General features: G+C 39.2%; 2 protein-coding genes across 2 annotated transcripts; both read right to left on the bottom strand.

The window, feature by feature from the left end:
- Window positions 1–7: 7 nt before the first annotated feature.
- On the bottom strand, window positions 8–1,299 carry irgq2 (immunity-related GTPase family, q2). The gene has a single exon (XM_041044955.1). It carries the CDS (start codon window positions 1,297–1,299, stop codon window positions 160–162), a length of 1,140 nt encoding a protein of 379 aa, XP_040900889.1. The 3' UTR covers window positions 8–159.
- A 5,446-nt stretch (window positions 1,300–6,745) lies between these two features.
- Window positions 6,746–17,837, bottom strand: LOC121185532 (sialic acid-binding Ig-like lectin 11). Its single transcript, XM_041043748.1, has 15 exons — window positions 17,765–17,837; window positions 17,236–17,345; window positions 16,389–16,787; window positions 15,905–16,225; window positions 15,446–15,745; window positions 14,174–14,449; window positions 13,785–14,069; window positions 13,498–13,609; window positions 13,331–13,400; window positions 12,262–12,641; window positions 9,896–10,070; window positions 9,303–9,441; window positions 8,857–8,995; window positions 8,195–8,264; window positions 6,746–7,814 (listed from the first exon to the last, which is right to left on the bottom strand). The coding sequence occupies exons 2-15, from the start codon at window positions 17,294–17,296 to the stop codon at window positions 7,425–7,427; spliced, it is 3,117 nt and encodes a 1,038-aa protein (XP_040899682.1). The 5' UTR covers window positions 17,297–17,345; window positions 17,765–17,837; the 3' UTR covers window positions 6,746–7,424.
- Window positions 17,838–21,213: the final 3,376 nt, after the last annotated feature.

Below are 21,213 nucleotides of genomic sequence, written 5' to 3'. Positions count from 1 at the left end.
GTATTTACAGAACTTCATGCTCATCAAAAGCAGTGAAACAGTATGAAAAAATTTATGAAGCATTGTATAAATAGTGCATTTCTTGTATCCCAAAACATCAAAGTGAAGGTGAACCACGCATAAACAGGAAACATCAAGCAAACAGAAAAGCATTCGACTTCACTTCCCCTCCCCAACAGCAGCAGCCACTATCTTTTCAGCATCGACCGCCATTTCATCAATCGCGCCATTTAAAGCCTGTAGCATGGCAGCAAAGGAGCGGCTGGCAGAACGGGCATGTCTGGGCATTGCCATCTCCACTAGCTTCGATGAAACTGTGGCCAAGTCCTTTTCTGCCGCTGCCAGTCGCTTCTTCACTTCGCCTTTGGTGATCTCCACTGACAGCACACAAGTCCGCAGCCCTTTAAGTCTTGCGGGTTCTATGCCTCGCCGTTTGGCCAGTTTCTCAACTGATTCGTCATCCAGGCACAGAGATAACTGAGCTTTTGATAGGATCCGCACTGCTACACTTGAGTCCACCATAGAGGCCACCAGGGGAACAGGAATAGCCGACATTCCACCAGATAGCGAGGCAGCTGCCCATACCAGTGCTTTGAATGCCTCCTTTTTCTGGGTGACCAGATTTGATGTGAGTGTTGGCAGGGCCAAGAGAAGAGCATGGGCTCGGATTTCTGGAAGGTCTTTGCTCATGTCCTCCAACAGACCAGGGAAGTCAAGCTTCTCCAGTGTGGAGGGTCTGACCAGATAAACTTTAGGCTGTGTCACACCCTTTGATGTCAGTATTTCCAGACTGACTTTCCTCTTTTCTTCCAGGCTCTTTTCTGTATCTTCTACTGAAGCTAAGAGAATGAAGTATGCCGTTTGTCGCTGCAGTGAACGGGCCTCCAAGAACACCTCCACACTGTTGGGGTGTGGTGTACGTGTGAAAGTCATGAAGACAGCATTGTAGCGGAGGAATTTAACTCTATCCATGTATCCCTCGGGTTCAAATGGGGAGGTGTCTGGCACAGGTGGCAGGTCCCACAGGCGGAAGTCAGGATGTTTAGGGTTAGGATAGCCTGCCACTTCTTCTGTGGCAACAGGGGGTGAAGACGGAGCTGCCCCCTCATCCCCAGGTCCGAGGCCACGGAGTGAGTTTATGAAAGTGTCTTTTTCATCCCCTCGGACACCCACCACAGCTAAGTTGATCCTACTGATCAGGAGATCTTCCACTGCATCCTTGACATCTGATAGTTTATTGCTCTCTATGGATTCTTTGAGGGTCTCAAGCAGGTTCAGGCCTCTGAAAACATCAGCCATTTCTGTGGAAGGATGAAGTTTGCAATTATTTGAAAAGTCGCGACAGTCACGACACGAAAGCTCACATGAATACTCGATGTCTGCAAACAAACCTTTTTTTTTTTTTTTTTAAACCTGCCTGTAATGGAAAGGTTCAAGAAATGACAGGTTTAAAAAAAAGGGGTGAGGAAGTTTTTTAATGCGAACAAACTAGTCCTCTTATATCCACCAACCAATAACACTCCAGGGTTGAACTTTTAAATTTCCAAGTATTTCAGTGTTGCTTATAGGGAAGAGTGCCTTATAAAGGGTTAAGACTGATGCAATAGTTCCCAACAATAAAGCTTACAACCCCTCACAATATCTATTGATCTCTTGCTTGTTAGCGGTTCCCCCAAAGAGACTCAGGTGTTCTTCCTGATTCGGAAACTAGCTAGCTAGTTCATTCAAGCTAGCTCCACTTCAATCAGCTTCAACAGTAAAATGATAATTAATTGATGCATGAGTGTTAAAAATCTCATATTGTCATTCATCAAAGAGAATATCTTACTGCAGGATGAGTAATTTTACTTTTGATACTAAACTTTTACTTCTGAGTTTGAGTGCATGACTTAGGCCTACTTGTAATGGTGTGTGTTTCACATTGTCTTATTGGTACTTTTACTCAAGGATTTGATTATTTCCTCCAACAATGCTGGTGTACATTATTATTCATACCTGAACTTAGAGTTTACATGGTTCATTAATAGATATAAATACATACCACAAGCTAAACCCCATCCAGTAATCCTAAAATTAAATATTAAACATGCATTGCTGTCATGCTGTCTCTCTGTTTGACTATGTTTCATTCAACACAGTACTGCACACACTCACCTACACCCAAAGAGTAGAAGCAGCCCTCTGGTTGAAATATTTGTTCCCAGTAGTGAAATGCTGATTATTCTGCAGCTCTGCAGCACTGACAGCTCCAGGCTGATCTATTTAAGGTGTTCGTCCACCTAGTGGAACATTCTAATCCTTTTAGCTCAGCCTTAATCCAAAAATCACTTTAAGCACATACGTGCACACTCTGTGTATATGCAAAGCTACTGGCTTTTGGGTATAAGCCCTCAAGAATGCACACACATTTAGAAGCACCTAAACAAACACATACAACTATACATGTTGGTTTTTAATGAAGCATTGTTCATGGTGCACTAACGTTTATTTTACAAGACAGCTTAAATTATTTGCCAAAAGTTCCAGCCAACAATACAGTTAAACAGCAGCACAAACTGCAGACTCCAAAATGATCATGGAGTTAAATTAACTGGCCCACAATGTTGAGATCTGACTTAATATAAGTTTCAGTGAACTTAAGTCTGCATAGTTTTAGCTGTCTTAATATAACTACACATTTATACCATAGGGGTGATAGTAGGTGATGGGTCATTTTTTTTCTTTTCTTTTCTTTTTCTTTTTCTTTTTTTTTCGGTTGTGGGAACCTCTTGTCTCTTTCAGTGTGGCCAGAGAAACTACACAGTCAGCAATGTGACAGTTTTGATTTCTATTCGATTTACTGTGAAGGCCGTTAGAATGTTGAGTTTCCCAGCAAGACATTTAGAAAGAAATCAGTAAAATAAAGAGGAACAAAATACTGGCAATAAAGTTGAGGGAGGAATGTATACTGTATGTGGAAACCTTATAAACCAAGATGCTGCATCTTCCTTTCTTCTCTTTTAAGAGGAACCAAGTATGCAAATCATGTGACACCTGCTTGGTGTTTCAGATGTTATTTTAAGCTAACATCCTCTCACAAAATAATTTCCCTTTCTGTCTGACAGCAAAAGACCGTGTTATGAATTTATATTTTTTCTGCACGAAAATACATGTGAGCTAGTTTCAAATGCAAAGTAATGGGACTTGATTTCAGGATTAAACATTTTAAATCGAATTGCTCTGGTTCTCTTGTGATATAGGCTTTATTAAACAAATGCAACAGAAAAGGGAGTTCCAGTTTTTTTCAACTGTAACCACCACTGACAGCTGGGTGCAGGGATTCCCTGTTGTCACTGTGAGGTTGCTGGGCAACAAGCACATGTGACCATCCTATAAAAAACAACAAACTTTTTTAAAACTTCTGTTTATGTACGGATTAGCTAAACGAGATATGTATTAATAATGTGATTTTTTTTAACATTGTATACAAATTCTGCAATTTGTGGACCTCTCTCCTCTGTAAAACAATGTTTTGTCTCCTCCTCGCCCCCCCCCCCCCCCCATTGTCTCCTCCTGTTTGCCTTCTCTGTCTGGTTTCTCCTCTGCTTCTTCCTTCTTAATTTCAGTGAACTCTGTTTCCGTGAACGTCAGAGAGCTCTTTCTTCTCAACACAGAAATCAAAGTCTTAGTACTCCAGTTTGTAGTTAGAGCCATCTAGTGGTGAGGCTGTAGGTTGCAACCAATTGACAACCCCTGCTCTCACCCCTCTCTTTCCATGGCTGTAGGAGAGCCTAGGGTAGCCTGAAGGCTGAGTAAAAACGCAAAAGGCTCTCTCTAAAGCTAGTGTTTGGTTTGACCGCTATGGGCTACTATAGATAAAAGAGGGCCCACTCTCTGTGTAGAAAGAAGGGCTCATCATAAGCTAACATAAACAATTTTTAATTTCAGGTGATTATACATATTATATTATGAAAACATAAACATGTTGATTCTGAGGATGAATCCAAGTAGATGTCTTCTAAAGGCCTTGGTAAGCCTGAAATTGTTTGGGTGAAAGAAAGGGATTAAGCTGATAGTTGTAAGATCTCAGGGTTAGTTTTGTTATTTTATTATGTTTTTACTTTTATGAATTTTTGGGGCACTTCATGCCTTTATGAGATAGCCGCGCCTGTAGAGAGACTAACGAAATGAGGGCAAGAAAGATGTGGAATGGCATGAAAAAAATAATCTCTAAGTCACGAGAGAACCCTGGAACTCATTTTAAATTTCAGTTAAATTTTGGAAATGTTCTCAGTAGCTGAGACAAAATGACATTAGAGACAGAGACAATGACCTCAGAAGGTTTAAGAAAAACAAGACTGTTACCCGCATTGGAGTCCAAAATTTTTTACTGCCTCCAAATTCTGCTGAAGTATGAAACTCAACAAATTTCACTTGAGTATCAGAACATCAGCAATGAACATGACTTTTAAACATTTCTCAAAGTAAAAAGTAAAGAGAGTAAAGTACAGTAAGTTTTACTCATAGCCTACTTTCGGAGTCACTGACTCCTCCATAGTCAAGTTGCCTATGAAGCTGACCTTACAGGTGACCTCCGTACCATGGTGTTCAGCTGACAGGTTAAAGTCAAAGCTGAGGTTTGTCCCCGATTGACTGGGGTGTTTCCTGTGACGTGGGAGCTGATCTCTCCAGCTCACGTCCCTGTCCAGGTGACCTGACCTGACTCAGATCTAATGTGGAGGCAAAAATATGCAGTAGAAAGACAATCAGTGTGACGTAGTCTATCAAGTGAGCAGATATTAATATAGTAATATACTCTCAAACATTTGTGATAATCAGTAGGAGATGTAAAAGGAAATACCAAACGACATACACTCCATCAGTGTTGTTTCAGTTCCTACTGGTCACCTACAGAAGTCAATAGAGGCTAAGTGTTAGTTCATGTTGGTGCACAGCGATGAACGTATTGAACGTATTCAAAGAATCCACTCTTCTAATTTCTATTTCTCCTGGAGATGCAACTGTTAATACAAACAGGGAAAGAGAGAGAATTAGGAACACAAGACACATAGACAATACAACAGCATATCTGTCTTTCGGATGGAGAGAGATTACCTTCACTGAAAGGCTGTAACATTACTGAAACACTGCTGAGCATGTAGCAGGGCAAACCAAGCTATTTACAGCAGTGCATGACCTATATGTGTTTCCTGATGCATGAGGCTGATTTGGTATCGGCCAGTCATGGTGCCAGGTCCCCCACGAATTAGAACCATTGAGACTAAATTAAGCCTTCTAAATAATTACATTTTAGGTTTAACATATATTGATGGAATTATCTTTGACAGATATGTTACTCATTCCTTCAAAGGTGCCACTTAAGGTGTTACTTAGGGTGTTACTTAGGGTGTTACTTACGCCAAACGGTAGTGGGGTCGGGCTGTGACAGAATTTGACAAAGCAATGTCTCAAATTAGTTGAGGCATACTGACTCACCTCAATAGATTTCATGTAGAAAAACATTTTTAAAAACAAGGTGAAACTTGTGTTTTACATGTCTTTTTTTTCCTTCTCTCTTCTGTCCAGTGACCTCTGCTATGCGACAGTTATAATCCATCATCATTTATCCTTCTGGGAATTTGTACTTTCAACAGTGATTAATGAAACAAAAGAAAAGCTTTTTTTTTTTTTTTTGGTACTGCTTTAATGACTGCGTAGCGATATGAAACATGTTCAAAAGGGAAGTTGATGGCAGTTTGCAAAAAAAAAAAAGAAAAAAAAGAAAATATGTTCATTGTGAGTAACAAACCAACCAACCAGAATATTTCTTTCTGCAGATGTTTCTATGACTCTAAGTTTTGAGTTGGGGGTCTGTAGTTTCATTTCCCTTGTATAGCGTAATGCATAATAGGCATTATGCAAAATGTGATGTGCCCGACAGTGAATAATCTGTGTAACTGAGTAACCCAGTGTCTGCAAAAAAGTAACTTTTACCGCTAATAAATGCATCAACAATGTGCATATTCAAATGCAAGGTACACAATACTTTTGACACATTAGTGTAACATTTTTGATTTCTCCATTCAGTGTCATGCAGTGTGCATACATAGTGTCATACAAACCACTTCTATATTTTTAGATGCATCTGTGGGTACTATACTCAGCTAAGTCACTGTATGAGTATTCATTGAGGCATTTCCTTAAATGGCATCACTTGATTTTCAGTGTCTCTGGTAACTTCCTGTTCTCACAGTTTTCTGCACTTATAGACTGGAAATTCACACATCTGTGAATTTGTCTGCATTTAAGCTTCCATAGTTGTGTGTACGCAGACTGAAAATGAAGAATGCACACTGGTGAGACTTCTTCAGCGCATGAGGTTAAAGGTCATTTTTGTGAGCTTAGAAACAATAAGAAAGATGTGAGAGTGTCACTTAGGCAAACATAGGGGATCCAGCAGATAACTTGGGGCACTGACATACTACCAATAAAAGGCAACAACAATGGAAATTTTCTAATAAATTGACTGAAATTATATAGCACTTTAATAAGAGTAGGGATTTCAGGAAGGTTTCAAATTCTGGAAAGGCCAAAACTCATCAAAGGTCAAAGGTCAATCCAATCCAATCCAAAGCACTTTACAGTTGCTTCACCTTCATATTTACTGATTTACTGATAACGTAAAGGAGCATGCAGTGCACTGGCCTAACCATCAGGAGCTATTTATGTTTCAGTGTCTTGCTCAAGTACACTCCACATGGTCAACTTTTCCATGAGCAGCAGATATTTATTTGGAGCAGTTTCATCAAATTATGTACAAGCAACAACATTTGAACATGGAAATTCTTTACAATAAGCTGTTTCGATGTCTTCATAGTAATTGCACATTAACACACAAAGATTTCTATGGCAAAGTATAATAATATTTCCTGTGACATTTTATTCAACATGTTTTTACTTTTTCACCAGGGTTATATTTTGAGTATTTATACACAGACTTGCTTAATGGGGATAATTTCTGTACAGATGCAGTTGTATGGATTTGATTTGTAATGTACATGAAATATGCAAGATATGATATTGTCATTAGAACAGAAAGATGAATGGAGTTCACTAACTTCAGCTAATCCCAGGCCCAGATGACAGTGCTATACTAAAAACCACACACATTATTATTTACATGTCAAAGTGAGAAGCCATCACATCAGAACATATTACATGAGAAGCTTCTCTCCAGGAATTCAATCCACTCTGTCATCCCACCTCTTCTCTACCCATACCCCTTTAAATACACCTCTACCGAACATGTCTGCTTCATTTAATTCATTCACCACGCTGCATCATATCTGAACACGAATTTCTGCGCTACATCACCCCCCGTCTTGCTCTCATGCACTATCCTCTGTTTACATATCCTTTAGTAACTCCACCGAGCTACACAGTCATCAAGTCTGATCCATAATTTCATCCATGTTAGAATACAGTGCCACATCCTCACCTTCCTCCTCCTTTGCTGGCATACACTCTTCTGTCACCCTATTCTCCCCTATCATCGCATCCTCCAACACTTCACCTTCCTCTCCGCCGCCATCTTGTCCCTCCTCTGGTGTTTCTTTCTTAATTTCGGCATACTCTGTCTCAGTGGGTTCCTGCGTCTCCTCGGCCTCTGTGGGACCCTTTGTTTTCAACACGGAGAAGTCAATGTCAGAGTACTCCACCTCTTTTGGTTCCATGTCACCACTAGGAGCTGATTGCCCAGCAGCCTCAGGTCCTCCTACAGCTGCCTCTCGGTCATGGCTGCCATCATTATCTTCCATTGGTTGACCACCATCAATCTGTCAAGTACAAAGAAGTAATGATGTAAGTTATTTGCTATCTTACCCAGGTCAGACGATTGTAAGTACACAGTGAATAGAAATTCTCCTCTCCAATAGTGACATTAAATATTTTCATGTATATTTTTTTTCAATCATTAATGTAATGCAACTATTTCATTACAATGCATTAATAATAGTAGTAGCAGACATGCTTTGCTGTGGTGGATTACATCTCTAAAACAAGTCCCTGCAAGTTGATTTTCATACTGTAGTGAAATTTTTTTTTTTAAATGGTCGAAGTGCATTTCGTAACACGACTAATATTTTAGCAAACGCTGAATTAACAACAAATTTATCACAACAAGCTTTGTTGCTATAAATGGTAGTAATATACATACCAGTGGAGCTGCTTGAGTGGTCACCATCTCCAGGTTCTCAGCCAGCTTTTCAGATTTCCTCTGTTTTTTTCTGGAGAGAAATGTAATTGTACTGTAACTAATGTTAACAAATAACAAAACAATTGACAAGCAAGTATTATAGAATTAATGTTACTCTTAAAACAGGGTTTTAAAGGACCACACCTGTGATTTTGAATGTTTCAATCCATACAACTGATGAATCTAACAACATTATAACTATTATTTAATTGGGTAATTGTGACAGATAACCACTATCTTTTGATGTTTGTTTTCAGGCGATGTGGCCAGAGTGTAACCACCAGCTGAGATACTCTACAGTGAAAGAAATAACAAACCCACAGGAACCTGAGCAGCAAATAATCGAGAGGACAAATACGTTGTCTTTTTTTGGGTCTCTGGTGTCCACAAGCTGATTGTGTATTCTATGTGTATATACAAATAAATGGATTGGAAGAACCCATTCAAAAATATTAGTGGGATACCTGATATTAATGTATTTAGCACATATTTATAATTTGCAGTAAACTGGCTAAAACATGCTCAAACAATGGTAAATATAAGAAAAGGGAAAAAAAAGAGAAAAGCAATTCATGAATCTCAAAAAGAAGCTCAGCAATGTAAAGATAAACTTAAAAGTGTACCTGCAGCATATTCTAGCCAAACAGCAGATGGTTGCTGAAAGAAGCATCCCAAACAAAAATGCAATGATAGCTTTCGGATCTCGAACAATCTGTGTGAGTTGATCTAAAATCTGGTCCAGGCATTCCAAGTTATTTGAGCCTGCAAACAAGCAGGATCACAGCATCAATGAAAATATGTAGTAAGTGCGTAATATGCAAATATTTTGTATGCAATTTTTACTTTGTAACAAATTTAGTCTATGGTACTTACAAATGACATTTATGTTGGCATGTACAACCAGAGTTGTTTATTAGAATTATTAGAATTTGTCTGTCAAAATGTACTTACTGTCTCATTAACAATTTTCTTCAGTATGGAAGAAAATCTCCTCACATTGGAGTTTCGGGATATCAACACTGAGCTGGGGGAGCATTTTGTGAACAATGTTCAGTATTGCTATACTCACAGGTCACATTCAGAGTCACTATCTCCTCTGTAGTGTTGTTGTCTGTGAAGCTGAACGTGTAGATGACCTCTGTACCATGCTGTTCAACTGACAGGTTGAAGGTCAGATTTGAGGTTCGCCCCAGAGCGTCTGTGATGTTTCCTTTGATGTGAGAGCCTTTCCCTCTTGCTCCTCTCCATGTCCAGGTGATTTTAGGATCAGATCCACAGCAGAGACAAGTAGCAGTGCAGGTAGGTGTAATCTGTCGTCCCTCTGTCACTGGAGGAGTCGTCACTGTGGGATTCTGAGTAGCTGAGACGTTAGAATCTGCTGCTGTTGTTTCGGGCATCACTAAAATAAATATGAAGACATAAATAAATTAATAATAATTCTATTCTCATCCATTCTGTTGCAGTGGTAGCAGAAACCTGACAGTTTGATACCTCAAAATTTCAGCACATAAAAACAAGAAGTCTGTATGACTCGATGCAGCTAAGGGTGAGTGTGAACAGATGATTCATTGTATCTACAGAGCCAAACATGTTGGTGCATATTCTACTATATCTTTAACAATTAACACATTCACTGTACATTAGATATTTGCTGTGGCTGTTGATACCTGTAACAGTAATATTTGCTCTAGAAGTGGATGTGCAGCTGTCCTTCTCATCCTTGGTAAAAAAAACTCTGATTTCATATGATCCAGAGTCTGACTCATTGAAGCATTTGATGATGACGCTGCAGTTGCTCTGGTTCAGGGCAGGCTCCAACAGTGACACTGATGTCAGCCTGTCAGCCTTATGCTAACATCATTTAAACTCATGTTTATCCTCATCAGTCTACACTGAATGCGCCATAAAGACAAAGTGAAAACAGAATTTCAGAACTTTTTGCAGATTTTTTAAAAAAGGAAAAACACACCCATGATTAAATAAGAGACTAAGTATAACCTTTTGAACCACATACCTGGCATTGCGACCTTTTTCTCTACCGCTGGATTTGGACACACCCCTAAACACACTTGCTCCATGTGCTTCATACCATGTGCTTGGATTGCTAAAACAGAGTCCCCTGTATAGACAGGTTTGGTTTGTGCCTTTCCAAATCATATCCACTTAATTGACTGGACATACCACACCGTGATGGACTCCAATCAAGGTGCAGAAATATCTCACAGATGATCGAGAGAGGGGAGGCACCTGAGCTAAATTTCAAGTGTCATAGCAAAATGTTTGAATACAATGTGACATTTTTGTTTTTCTTTTTAATAAATTTTCAAAAAGTTCTAAAATTCTGTTTTCACTTTGTCAATAGGGGGCACTGAGGGTCATGGGGGTAAAAATGAATAGAAATGATTTTAGCGTAAGGCTAGCACAAACTGAATACTTTCTGAATGCACTGTAAGAGTTTGAATCATAACAAGATTACTTTAAAGATGCATACTCTACCGGTGTTAGTACTGCTGCTGTTAGCATTGCTGCTGATAGTACTGCTGCTCACCACTGCTCCCACAGAGAACAGCAGAGTCGCCCAGATGAGAACAAACATCTTGATTCAGCAGTTGAGACAGACTGTCTCTCCCTCCACAGGACAAACTCTTCATTACAGTGGCACATGAAAATCACATGAAAAGTAAAGTCAACATATATGTTCAGGTGGTGAAACTGGAAAGGAAACACCTCCATGGCTGGCTGCACATATTTAAATACAGGATGTTGCATGTTTCACGATTCTTTAGTTACATTAATAAATTGAATAATGTCTTCTTTATCATTGTGAGTAACCCACAATGTTTTTAGCACTTTCCTGAGAGCTGCTAATTACATAAACATATATAAACTACTCAACAGCTCAAAAACAACTTTGAAATAAAAATTTACAATCCCCCCCCCACCCCTAGACTTTCCCAATTGATTGTGCAGAAATTTAAAAAAATTAAAAATTAAAAAATTAGATTGGCTAGGGAAGAGTGAACACATTCTACAGTTTCCATTAACAATTTAAACCTATTTGTGTCTTTTAAATAAAGTAAATATTGTGTTACCTCTTTCTTCTCTCCTCAGTGATGTCTGTTGAGCGTGTCTGACCTGAACTGACTCTACCCCTCTTCCTTCTCCTCTTGTACTTCTTTTCTCGTTGCGCTACAACAAGTTTCCAGGAAGTATCTCTGAACACTGCAGGCCAGTACTTCCCCTCTCATTTAGACTACAACACTTAAAAGCTAAAACCTCTAAATATCACATTATATATAAGAGATCAAATTGGGAATGTTTAACATTCAATAATGAAATTAAACAACATTTATCATGACTGTCAAGACCTTTGAAACTCTGAAAGGGTTTCTGAAAGACACTTGGAAAAAAAAGGAAGTACCATACATGTGTGTCTAAAAAGCCTTGTCATCTTAAGAAGCCAGTTACATCATGATAAACTCTTCTGTCAAATATAGCCATTAGGTTGAGCATTTGAGTTTATTCATGTATGCTAATAGACAACTCCTCTCACTGATCAGCGCCAAGGGAAAAAGAACCTCTGCATTTGTTATAATATGTTGGGTTTTTTTTTTTTTTTGTGGTTTATTGTGCAAAGTCTTGTTCACGGCTGTGTTCTCAGAAAAGAAAAGTCACTCAAGTGATTATACATTGCCTAATTTGGCATCACTCTATTCTCCAGTTACTTCCTTTTCACACATTCAAGGCCACAATATAACTATTTTAACTGTAATCTATAGCTGTCCTGTTACTTTGTGTTTTGTGTTCATGCAACACGTTTCAAAAGGGGAAGTAATCTATAAGTTGTTGAAGAGCAACAAGATTTACAGAACTATAGAAGCAAACAAAACAACAAAAAAATGGATTAGATAAAGATTAATATATACTAAATCACAGTAACACTTGAATAAGGAAATTCTGCCCAACTTCCAGTCCAACTTTTAGTAACTTTGACCTCCAGCAATTCCAAAATATGACACAATCCTTACATCTCATCCATTATATCCCTGACATTTGAGTACACTGCCATGTCTTCCCCTTCTTCCTCTTCTGTGACACAACGTTGTGTCTCCTCGTCCTCCTCTATAATGGCCTCCTCTTTGCTCTCCAACACTTCACCTTTCTGTCCACCATCATCTTCATTTTCCTCTTTCACTTCTTTTTTAATTTCAGCGTACTCCGTCTCTTGCTTCTCTGCTGCCACCCGGGGACTCTTTCTTTTCAACAGTGAGAAATCGATGCTGGCGTACTCCACATCCTTTAGCTCACTGTCAAGTTCAGGGGCTGTTTTCTCTGCTGCCACAGTTCCATCTTCAGGTGCCTCTGCGTCCTGGGTCTGATCATCTTCTACGACTTGACCATCATATATCTGTCAGGTACAATATAAATGATATGACTCATTTGGCAGCTGCTACAAGCATAAAAACTGTGTACACTATGCAAGTCGTCTCTGTCTGGGATAGTTACATTACTGCCAACCATTTTTCTCAAGCCATAACCATGTTCTGTTCTTCCAGGGTACAACCCGAGTCCTTTCATTTTTGAATGGTTTCAAAATCAGCTTGAAGCAAGACATGAAACTTACTGTTATCCATCATGTCTATCTGCTTTTTGCCATGGTGAGATTACTGTTCTGTGGTCGTCCAGGGTAGTGTTTTCAAATCAGTCTGTACTTAGTGCATTGCAAAGCAGTGAAAAGGGAATTCTGACCATTAAAGAAGACATGCTGTTGAATGTGTTCCACAAGTTAATTTTCAAGTATGAATTGAGGGAAGCATAGGGTGAGATAAAGGAAGAGCACTGAAGTAATGCATGAGCTGACTGACATAGGCTGCCTCATTTCGGCTTCACCATCAGTGGCTCATTCATCAACCAGTTGGTTACAAGCTGGTCAGACTCTTCAAAACACTTTGATTATTTAATCAAAGAGAGATATGGAGTATCTCAACCCATCTAATATTACAAACAATTCTGAAGACAACTAATTCTTTAACTAAAATGTTTATAATTTGTTATTATAATGTTTTTTGTTTGTTTGAGATGAATGAATGTAAATACCAGTGGATCCTCTTGACTGGCCACCATCTCCAGAGTCTCGTCCAGATTTCCAGAACTCTTCTGTTTTTTTCTGTGAAAAAAAGGTATTTAAATGGCAAGAAATTTTGATTGTGTAAATATTATCTACAACAAAATCTTGAAACTGATTAATGGAATGAAAGGTGTACCTGTGGAATTTGTTTGCCAAACAGCAAATGATTGTTGAAAGAAGTACACCAATCAAAAAGGCAACGATGGTTTCCAGCCGGGTAGCAAGTTTTAATACTTTTTTGTATTGATCTGCAATCAAAAGGAACAAAAGAAAAAAATGCTAATGCCTGTGTTTTTCTCAATGATACAGGCATTAATTGCTCAGTCAACAGTTCTCTGAATACAAGAGAGGTAAAAGAGGGAATAAAAAGATCAGGAATCAGTGGCCTAAAGGACCAGAAGTGTTGTAGTTCACAACACATACCATCTTGTTCAGACAAGTTTGTTCGGGTGGTGAGGTTTTCTTTTGCTTCCCCATTCTCATTGCTGCTGACACACTCAACAGAACTGTTATGGTGATCATTTGCAGTTAGGATGAAGGTGCTGTTTACTGTGTAGTTTGACACAGTGGTAATGACTGAGTACTCAGCCTGGGTCTTCAACAGCGGCCATTTGATGGTGGGTAAAGGAAAACCCTCACTGATACACACACAGGTCAGGACCTCAGACTGAAGCTCACATCCAGAGTTGTTTAAGATCTCTGAAAACCCTGTAAACACACAAGCAGGATCACAACGTCACAACAGAATCCTGATGATATAAAATGTGAACATAAAACTTCCTTTTTGAAAAAGATTAGTAAAAGCTACTTACAAGTCACAGTTACATCAGCTCTTACTCTCACAGTCGTGTCCAGGTGTTTTGCTGTACAGATGTACTGTCCAGAATGTTCTGCTGTCACATCAGAGATGATAAGTGTAGCTGATCCAGTGTCATTTTTCAGTTCAGTTCCATTGTGCAGTTTTGTGTTGAAGCCAAGTTTAGTCCATGTAATAAGAGATGGAGGGAAACTTTCAACACTGCAGGTCAGATTCAGAACATCTCCCTTCTGAACAGTTGTGTTCCCAGTGATCACAGCTTCTCTCATATCTGTGAAGCAAATTTTAAACAAAACATTTGAAATGATGAGAAAAAAGTAGTTAATTAAAAATTGCACAGAAAGTTTGTTCTAAATCTGTTGCAGAAGTTTCCACAAATGTGTTGCATTTGCAGGTTGCTTAATTTGCTTTCACCTTCAGCCCAGTTCATCTCGAAATAGCTACATAGGATTTAAGTCACTATGGGGTCATTATGTTGCTGTATCTCAAGTCTGACTTCCGTTGTTACTTGCCTTTTTTCACCATTCTGAAAACTACATTTTGCAGTACTGTATTACCCTAATAATGTGTCAGAGGATGTAGTAACACTGTTTGTTCCAGTACTGCCTTTGTACAGAGAAGTTGGGGCACATGTAGGAATTGTTTAAATTAACTTTCAAAGCTTTATAAGCTTCCATTGCTGCAGGAATGCGTTGCAAGTTCACCCATTTAATAATACCTGAAAAAGGCCCATTTCTGTGAAAATTGTTTTGTGTTTTGTTTACCTTACCTTGGACAGTTTACAGTTACCTTTGTAAGAGGACTGCTCTAAAACTTTTGACCAGTAGTGTTCAAATGAGCAGATTTGTCTGTGTGTGTGTTTGTATGTGTGTGTGTGTGTGCGCGCGTGCGTGCGTGCGTGCGTGCGTGCGTGCGTGCGTGCGTGTGTGTGTGTGTGTGTGTGTGTGTGTGTGTGTATAACACCACTGGAGGGTGCTCTAGTCATGAGAATATCCAGAGTGCCAGATGCCAGAGTGGTATGTGGCTACAGTGAGGCTGACAGTCATCACATGGCCAAGGACTTTTGTGAAAAATCACATTTACTATAAAAACTAAAATAAATACAATAACTGTCACCACAGTATATTTAAAGGTCATAGTTATTCAGGGTGAATTTATGGGCTAATTACAGTTTGTCTCTGAGCTAAATTCGTTGTTTCAGTTATTTGATAAGAAAAAGTTCACTATCTTCACTATCTGAAAGCACTTAGTCACACAATGTACTTACATATCACTGTTACATCAACACTTTCCTCCAAGGTGTTGTTCAGATGTTTTGCTGTGCAGATGTACTGTCCAGAATCTTCTGCTGTCACATTAGAGATAGAAAGAGTGGCCATTCCACTTTCTTCCTGCAGGTAGGTTTCAGTGTCGTTCCACACATTGATTTCTGTTCCATTTTGAATGTTTTGCTCAGAAAATTTCATCCACTTGATAAATGATGGAGGGAAACTTTCAACACTGCAGGTCAGATTCAGAGTCTCACCCTCCTTCACACTTATATTCCCAGTGATTTTAACCTTTACATCTATGACACAAAAAGACATGTAGCACAATCAAGTAGTGTGTTGTAAAATTCATCACAGTTCAGAAAACTCCCAGAAATGACATGAGAGTAAATCTCTTACTAAACATTTCAGATAGTAAAAAGTAAATGTGACAGTGAAGTACAGAGTGTGCTACTCACAGGTCACACTCAGAGTCACTGTCTCTTCTGTAGTCATGTTTCCTCTGAAGCTGACCTTACAGGTGACATTGGTGCTGTGGTGTTCAGCTGAGGAGTTAAAGGTCAAAGTTGAGCTGTGTCTCTGTGTGACAGCAGTCACATTCTCAGTCTTGAAGTCAGTGATATTTTCTGTAATGCGAGAGTCCTTCTCTCCTGCTCTGCTCCACATCCAGGTGATTTTAGGATCAGATCCAGAGCAGAGACCAGGAGCAGTGCAGGTCAGGGTGGACTGCTGTCCCGCTGTCAGAGGTGGAATCATCACTGTGGGCTTCTGACTCAGACCTAATGGAGACCAGTCCATGAATGGAATCAGGTGAACAGCCTGAAGGTCATCAATCACTTAAATTTCACCTAAAATAATCTGATACTTCATTTTCAAATACAGCAAATATGTCAGCGTAGTTTACAACAATTCAATGTACACACTTGTTGTAGCTCTTCATACCTTTAATGGAGACAGTTGCTCTTGAAAGGAATGTAAATCCATTGTCCGGACCATTGACTCTGAATTGATATGATCCAGAGTCTGTCTCCCTGAGGTCATTAATGATGATGCTGCAGTTTTTTAGACCCACATCAGGCTCTAACAGTGACACTCGTCCTCTAAACTTAGACTGAACTTTTTGTTCGTTGTTAGTGTGGAATATTATGTCTGAATCACCACATCTTCTTTCAGGTGGTTCACATTTGAACCAAACTAAATTTTTGGGTGTAAAGTCATGAGGAACAGTGAAAGAGCACGGTATCACAACACAGAGTCCAGCCTCAGCTTTTATTTCTCCATCAGTCAGAGTGATACAGTATTGACTTGACTGACACGTTTGTCTTCCCCACACTGATACATCTGTTAATGCAAAGAATAAGAGACAAACAGGGACAGATGATATTTAAATTTGGACAGTACACTATGATATTTCATAAATGATGAGAAAAGGCTGCTACTACTGACATGTATAGTAAATCAACTATGCCTGTTTTATACAACTGCTATTGTCAGCAACGTGTGAGCAAACAACACAATGGAATTTCAGCACAAGTCTTTATCCATAATATCTTTAATAAACACATTTGTATTTGAAATAACTATTTATCCAAGAGTTTTCAAGTAAATCAATAGATACTGTAAATATTTCATAATGAGCTGATATATTCAGGGTGAAAAATCTAAATACTTGTAATCTGGAAGCTTGTCAGGAGAACATTTATAAGAACATCTATCATGGCAAATTATCACTATTTTATCCATATCTTTAATGATACATCAAAACAAGATTATAACAAAGGGTGAATACCTGAATTAGCGTTGCTGTTTGTCACAGAGAAAAGCAGAGTCGCCCAGATGAGAACAAACATCTTGACTGATGCTTGAGACAGTCTCTCCCTCCACAGGATAAACTTTACACTAAAGATGAGGTAAACATGCAGACACCAGAATCTTAAAACCCAGGGTGCGACAACCACAGCATTTTTTTAAAACTTTGCAACATCCATTCTGTAAAAAGTCCTATATAAATTCATTTTATAACAATAAAATTTACAACTACAGCTCTGACACAATAAATATCTATAATCCCTGCAATGTTTCAGGGTCACTGTCCAGCTGGGAACTCCTGAATCATTCACTCAATGCACCAACTGTGACAAGTACAGACTATTATCAAACCATCCCATCCCCAACCACTCTCTCTTTCTCTCTCCAGCACAGTCCTCTCTCACTTTATCAGAAAAAAAAACAGGAATGTGGAAAAGCATTGTCATAGTAACACACCCATTTATAGTTCTAAAAGATATTTTAAGCCTTAGTTAAATGTTGTGTTTTACCTCTCTCAGCCTTGTTCTGTCCACAGTGATCTCTACTGAAGGTTTCTGCTATGAACTAACTCCTCCCTTTCTATTATATGTTTCTATTTCTTCTCCTTTTATGAAACACAGTTTAAGGAAGTCATGTCATCATCTGCCGCTTATCTGGGTCCAGGCCCAGGTCGTGGGGGCGACTCCCGCCCAGTCCACAATGCACCAAGGTCCTACAGCACCTTCCACAGGTGGTGAGCCCATGGCAGGTGGTGCCGTCCGGAGTGGGGCTCAAACCCACAACCCCAAGAGATTGAGTTTCGTGCTCTACCAACTGAGCTAACCGGGCGGTCAGTTTAAGGAAGTTTCTTCACTAATTGCTCAGCAAGATTTTTGTTTGCTTGTTTCTTTATATCATCTCCATAGCTTTGAAGCAACATAAAACTTTCCAAAAAGGGAAATACTATGTTCTTTAATCCTGTTGTCTTGTGAAACTGATAAATCAGTACATGCCATGCACTTAAATCTTTTTTTATGTGATTTCTTATGTGATTGCTTCTGAGGATTTAATACTTAATGATTGTGTGCACTACAAATACTGTGCACTGCTGCAAATGTCTGTGTTACTGGCTGATGTATGAAAATAGTCAAATCATATATTAAAAGATAAGTCTACAATACTGAAATAGAAACCATCTGCTCTCAACATTTCTTCATTTGAAATACATGCAGCCTTTTAGGTGATACTTCTGCATACAGTATATCTGTGGTATTATAACTTCTACTGTGCAATACCCATAGATAGTGTCAGCTAAGTCGCTATAGTGTTGATTCATTTTAACACTTCAACTTAAGTTCAAAAACATTTAACCATAACAAAATATGTTGGACACAATTATGGGTCTTACTTTACCTATAGGTCTGACTTTATTAAATCATTTTTTGGATTGAAAGAGCAAATGCTGATGTCCTCGCTTTTCTGAATAATATACGTGCAATTGCTTGCCCAACAGTTGTCTTAAGAGGCAAAAGAGGTCCTAAAAAAGCCATAAATCCGTGGTCTGAAATAGCAGAAGTGTTGCACTTGACAAAACGTACCATCTTGCTCAGACAAGTTTGTTCGGGTGGTGAGTTTTTCTTTTGCTTCCCCATTCTCATTGCTGCTGACACACTCAACAGAACTGTTACAGTAGTTATTTACAGTTAGGATGAAGGTGCTGTTGACTGTGTAGCAGACACAGTGGTAATGACTGAGCGGCCATTTGTTGGTGGGTAGGATTGCAACATCACAACAAAATGCTGATAGAATAAAATGTGAACAGAAAACTTCCTTATCAAAATAGATTTATTACAGTGTTGATATTCAGGTTAGTATCGGCTCAGTTGCACAGGCTTTTGCAGGTGGAGTTCAGTCCTGGTGATGACATTTCTCTCCCTCCCTCCCTCCGCAGCTCCTTTACACTTTGCAAACCTCTGGCCTAACATTTCATCAGTTAAATACCCCATATAATGGTTCAAAACTCAAATAGCTCAAATGATAAACAGGTGATCAATTTTACCTGTACTGTAAGATATTACCAGGATTTCACAACATTTAACTGCAATGTTTCACAATAAATTATTTTCATTTCATTATTTTCATTACAAGATTTTACTGTAATATTCGAAATACACATACACACATACGCACACGCGCACACACACACACACACAAACAGCCACTGTGCCAATCTGTCTCACCCTATTTTTCTTTCTGTCTCACACACGGCCGACTATTCGTCTGTCTAACCCCTCTCTCAGCATTGTAGTGTCGATTTTGACTTTGTTGGATGAAGAGGTTATACGAGGTATGCGACTTTCATTTCTTTGATGCTGGGATGTCTGGCCGCCGTGCCATAACTTTTCCTTCTACAGAATTTGTTCCTCTCCATCCTTCCAACCTGGCTGCTGTCTGTCACTCCGTCCATTGTCTCTGTCCAGTCTTCAAGAGGTATTTGTTATCTAGTGTTTGCTTGGCCACCATGCCATCACTTTACCTTGTCTCGGCTGCTGTGCCAGTCTCTGTCCTTTTGTCTCTCTCTGTCTCACACACACACATACACACAGACTCACACTCACACCTTTGTCTCTCTCCCTCCCTCTAATCAGCCTGCTAAGGGTTGATCTTGGGGCCCAGCATTGGGGCCGTTTAGGGCCTGTCTCTCGCTGTCTAATGTGGGTGATTTTGCCCCCCATTAGCTTTATTGGCAGATCAGATCAACCTAAACGCCAAATTTGCAAAGCAGACAGATGATTCACAGAACATACAGTGATATATTTCAGTTATCTCACATAACAGAAGGCTTCAAATAAGACAAATTAAATTTTTGACCATAGTCACAAGTGTGTAAGGAAAAATAACACAGGCAACTGTTTTTTTTAAAAAGTTAAAAGAAAAATAATCAGGCATTTTGATAAGTCAGACCATCCTTTCCTTTCAGTTTGGATAGTTAAGGCCAGGTCAGGGTAAGGAGCTAAGGCATTAAGCTTCAGTGTGTCCTCACGACTGAAGTAAGACAACAATGTGTGTGTCATAGGTCTACTGTATATAGAAGTGATTACTGTTGAGCTAAAAGGTAGAGTGTGAGCAAGGAGGCATCTACAGCCGCCATGTTGGTGTGCTGGCTGCGCCTTAGGCTCTGATGGTGTTTCCTCCAAGTAGGTGCTGTATTTTAGTTTAATCAGAATCTGAATGTTTGATTGAACTTTCTAATTTTTTTATTTGTTTTGTTTATTTTATTTGTTTATTTGTTTTTTTTTTTTTTTTTTTTACTGTCTCTACATGTGCTTATCTGTAAATTCTTTTAATCTGTTGATTAACCTTGTTTATTCCTGTTGATAACGTCTCTAGGATCATCATAACTGATTAGGACCAAGACTATGACTTGCCTGTATTTTGACTGGTCTATATGCAATTATTGAAAGAACATTGCTATTCTGATCTTGTTGTAAATGTGTTTCTGATGTTGTCAGTCTGGGTTGAACTGCAATAAGTATGTTTATGATATAACTGAATGTGATGTAATTAGAGACCCAATTTGTTCATATTTTATTTAGTTTTATGTAAATGACACACACACACACACACTACTATTGACATTGACCCCACTGATGATGAAAGGTGGGATCTCTGTTTTCTTTCTCCTGAAGTCTATGATGAGCTCTTTGGCTTTGGACCGCGTGGTGCAGTGGTGCTGACTCTGGTGCTGACTCTGGTGCTTTGGCCTAGAAATGGGCAAAGAAGATGTTTAGCTCCTCTGCCAGCACGGGATCACCTTCAGCAGTTCCAAGGTTGGTCCTGTAGTTGGTCACATGCTGAATTCCCTGCCACACCTGCCTGCTGTTGTTACTGCTCAGATTGTCCTCTATACTCCTGCTGTAGTCTGCCTTGGCCTCTGAGAGGCCTTTGTTGCCAGACCTCCATGCAGTATTCCTCTCTT

The sequence above is a fragment of the Toxotes jaculatrix genome, chromosome 8 (assembly GCF_017976425.1).
Source record: "Toxotes jaculatrix isolate fToxJac2 chromosome 8, fToxJac2.pri, whole genome shotgun sequence".
In the NCBI taxonomy this organism is placed as follows: Eukaryota; Metazoa; Chordata; class Actinopteri; family Toxotidae; genus Toxotes; species Toxotes jaculatrix.
The sequence above is the reverse complement of the archived record's forward strand: the minus strand, read 5'-3'. Positions and strand labels throughout refer to the sequence as shown.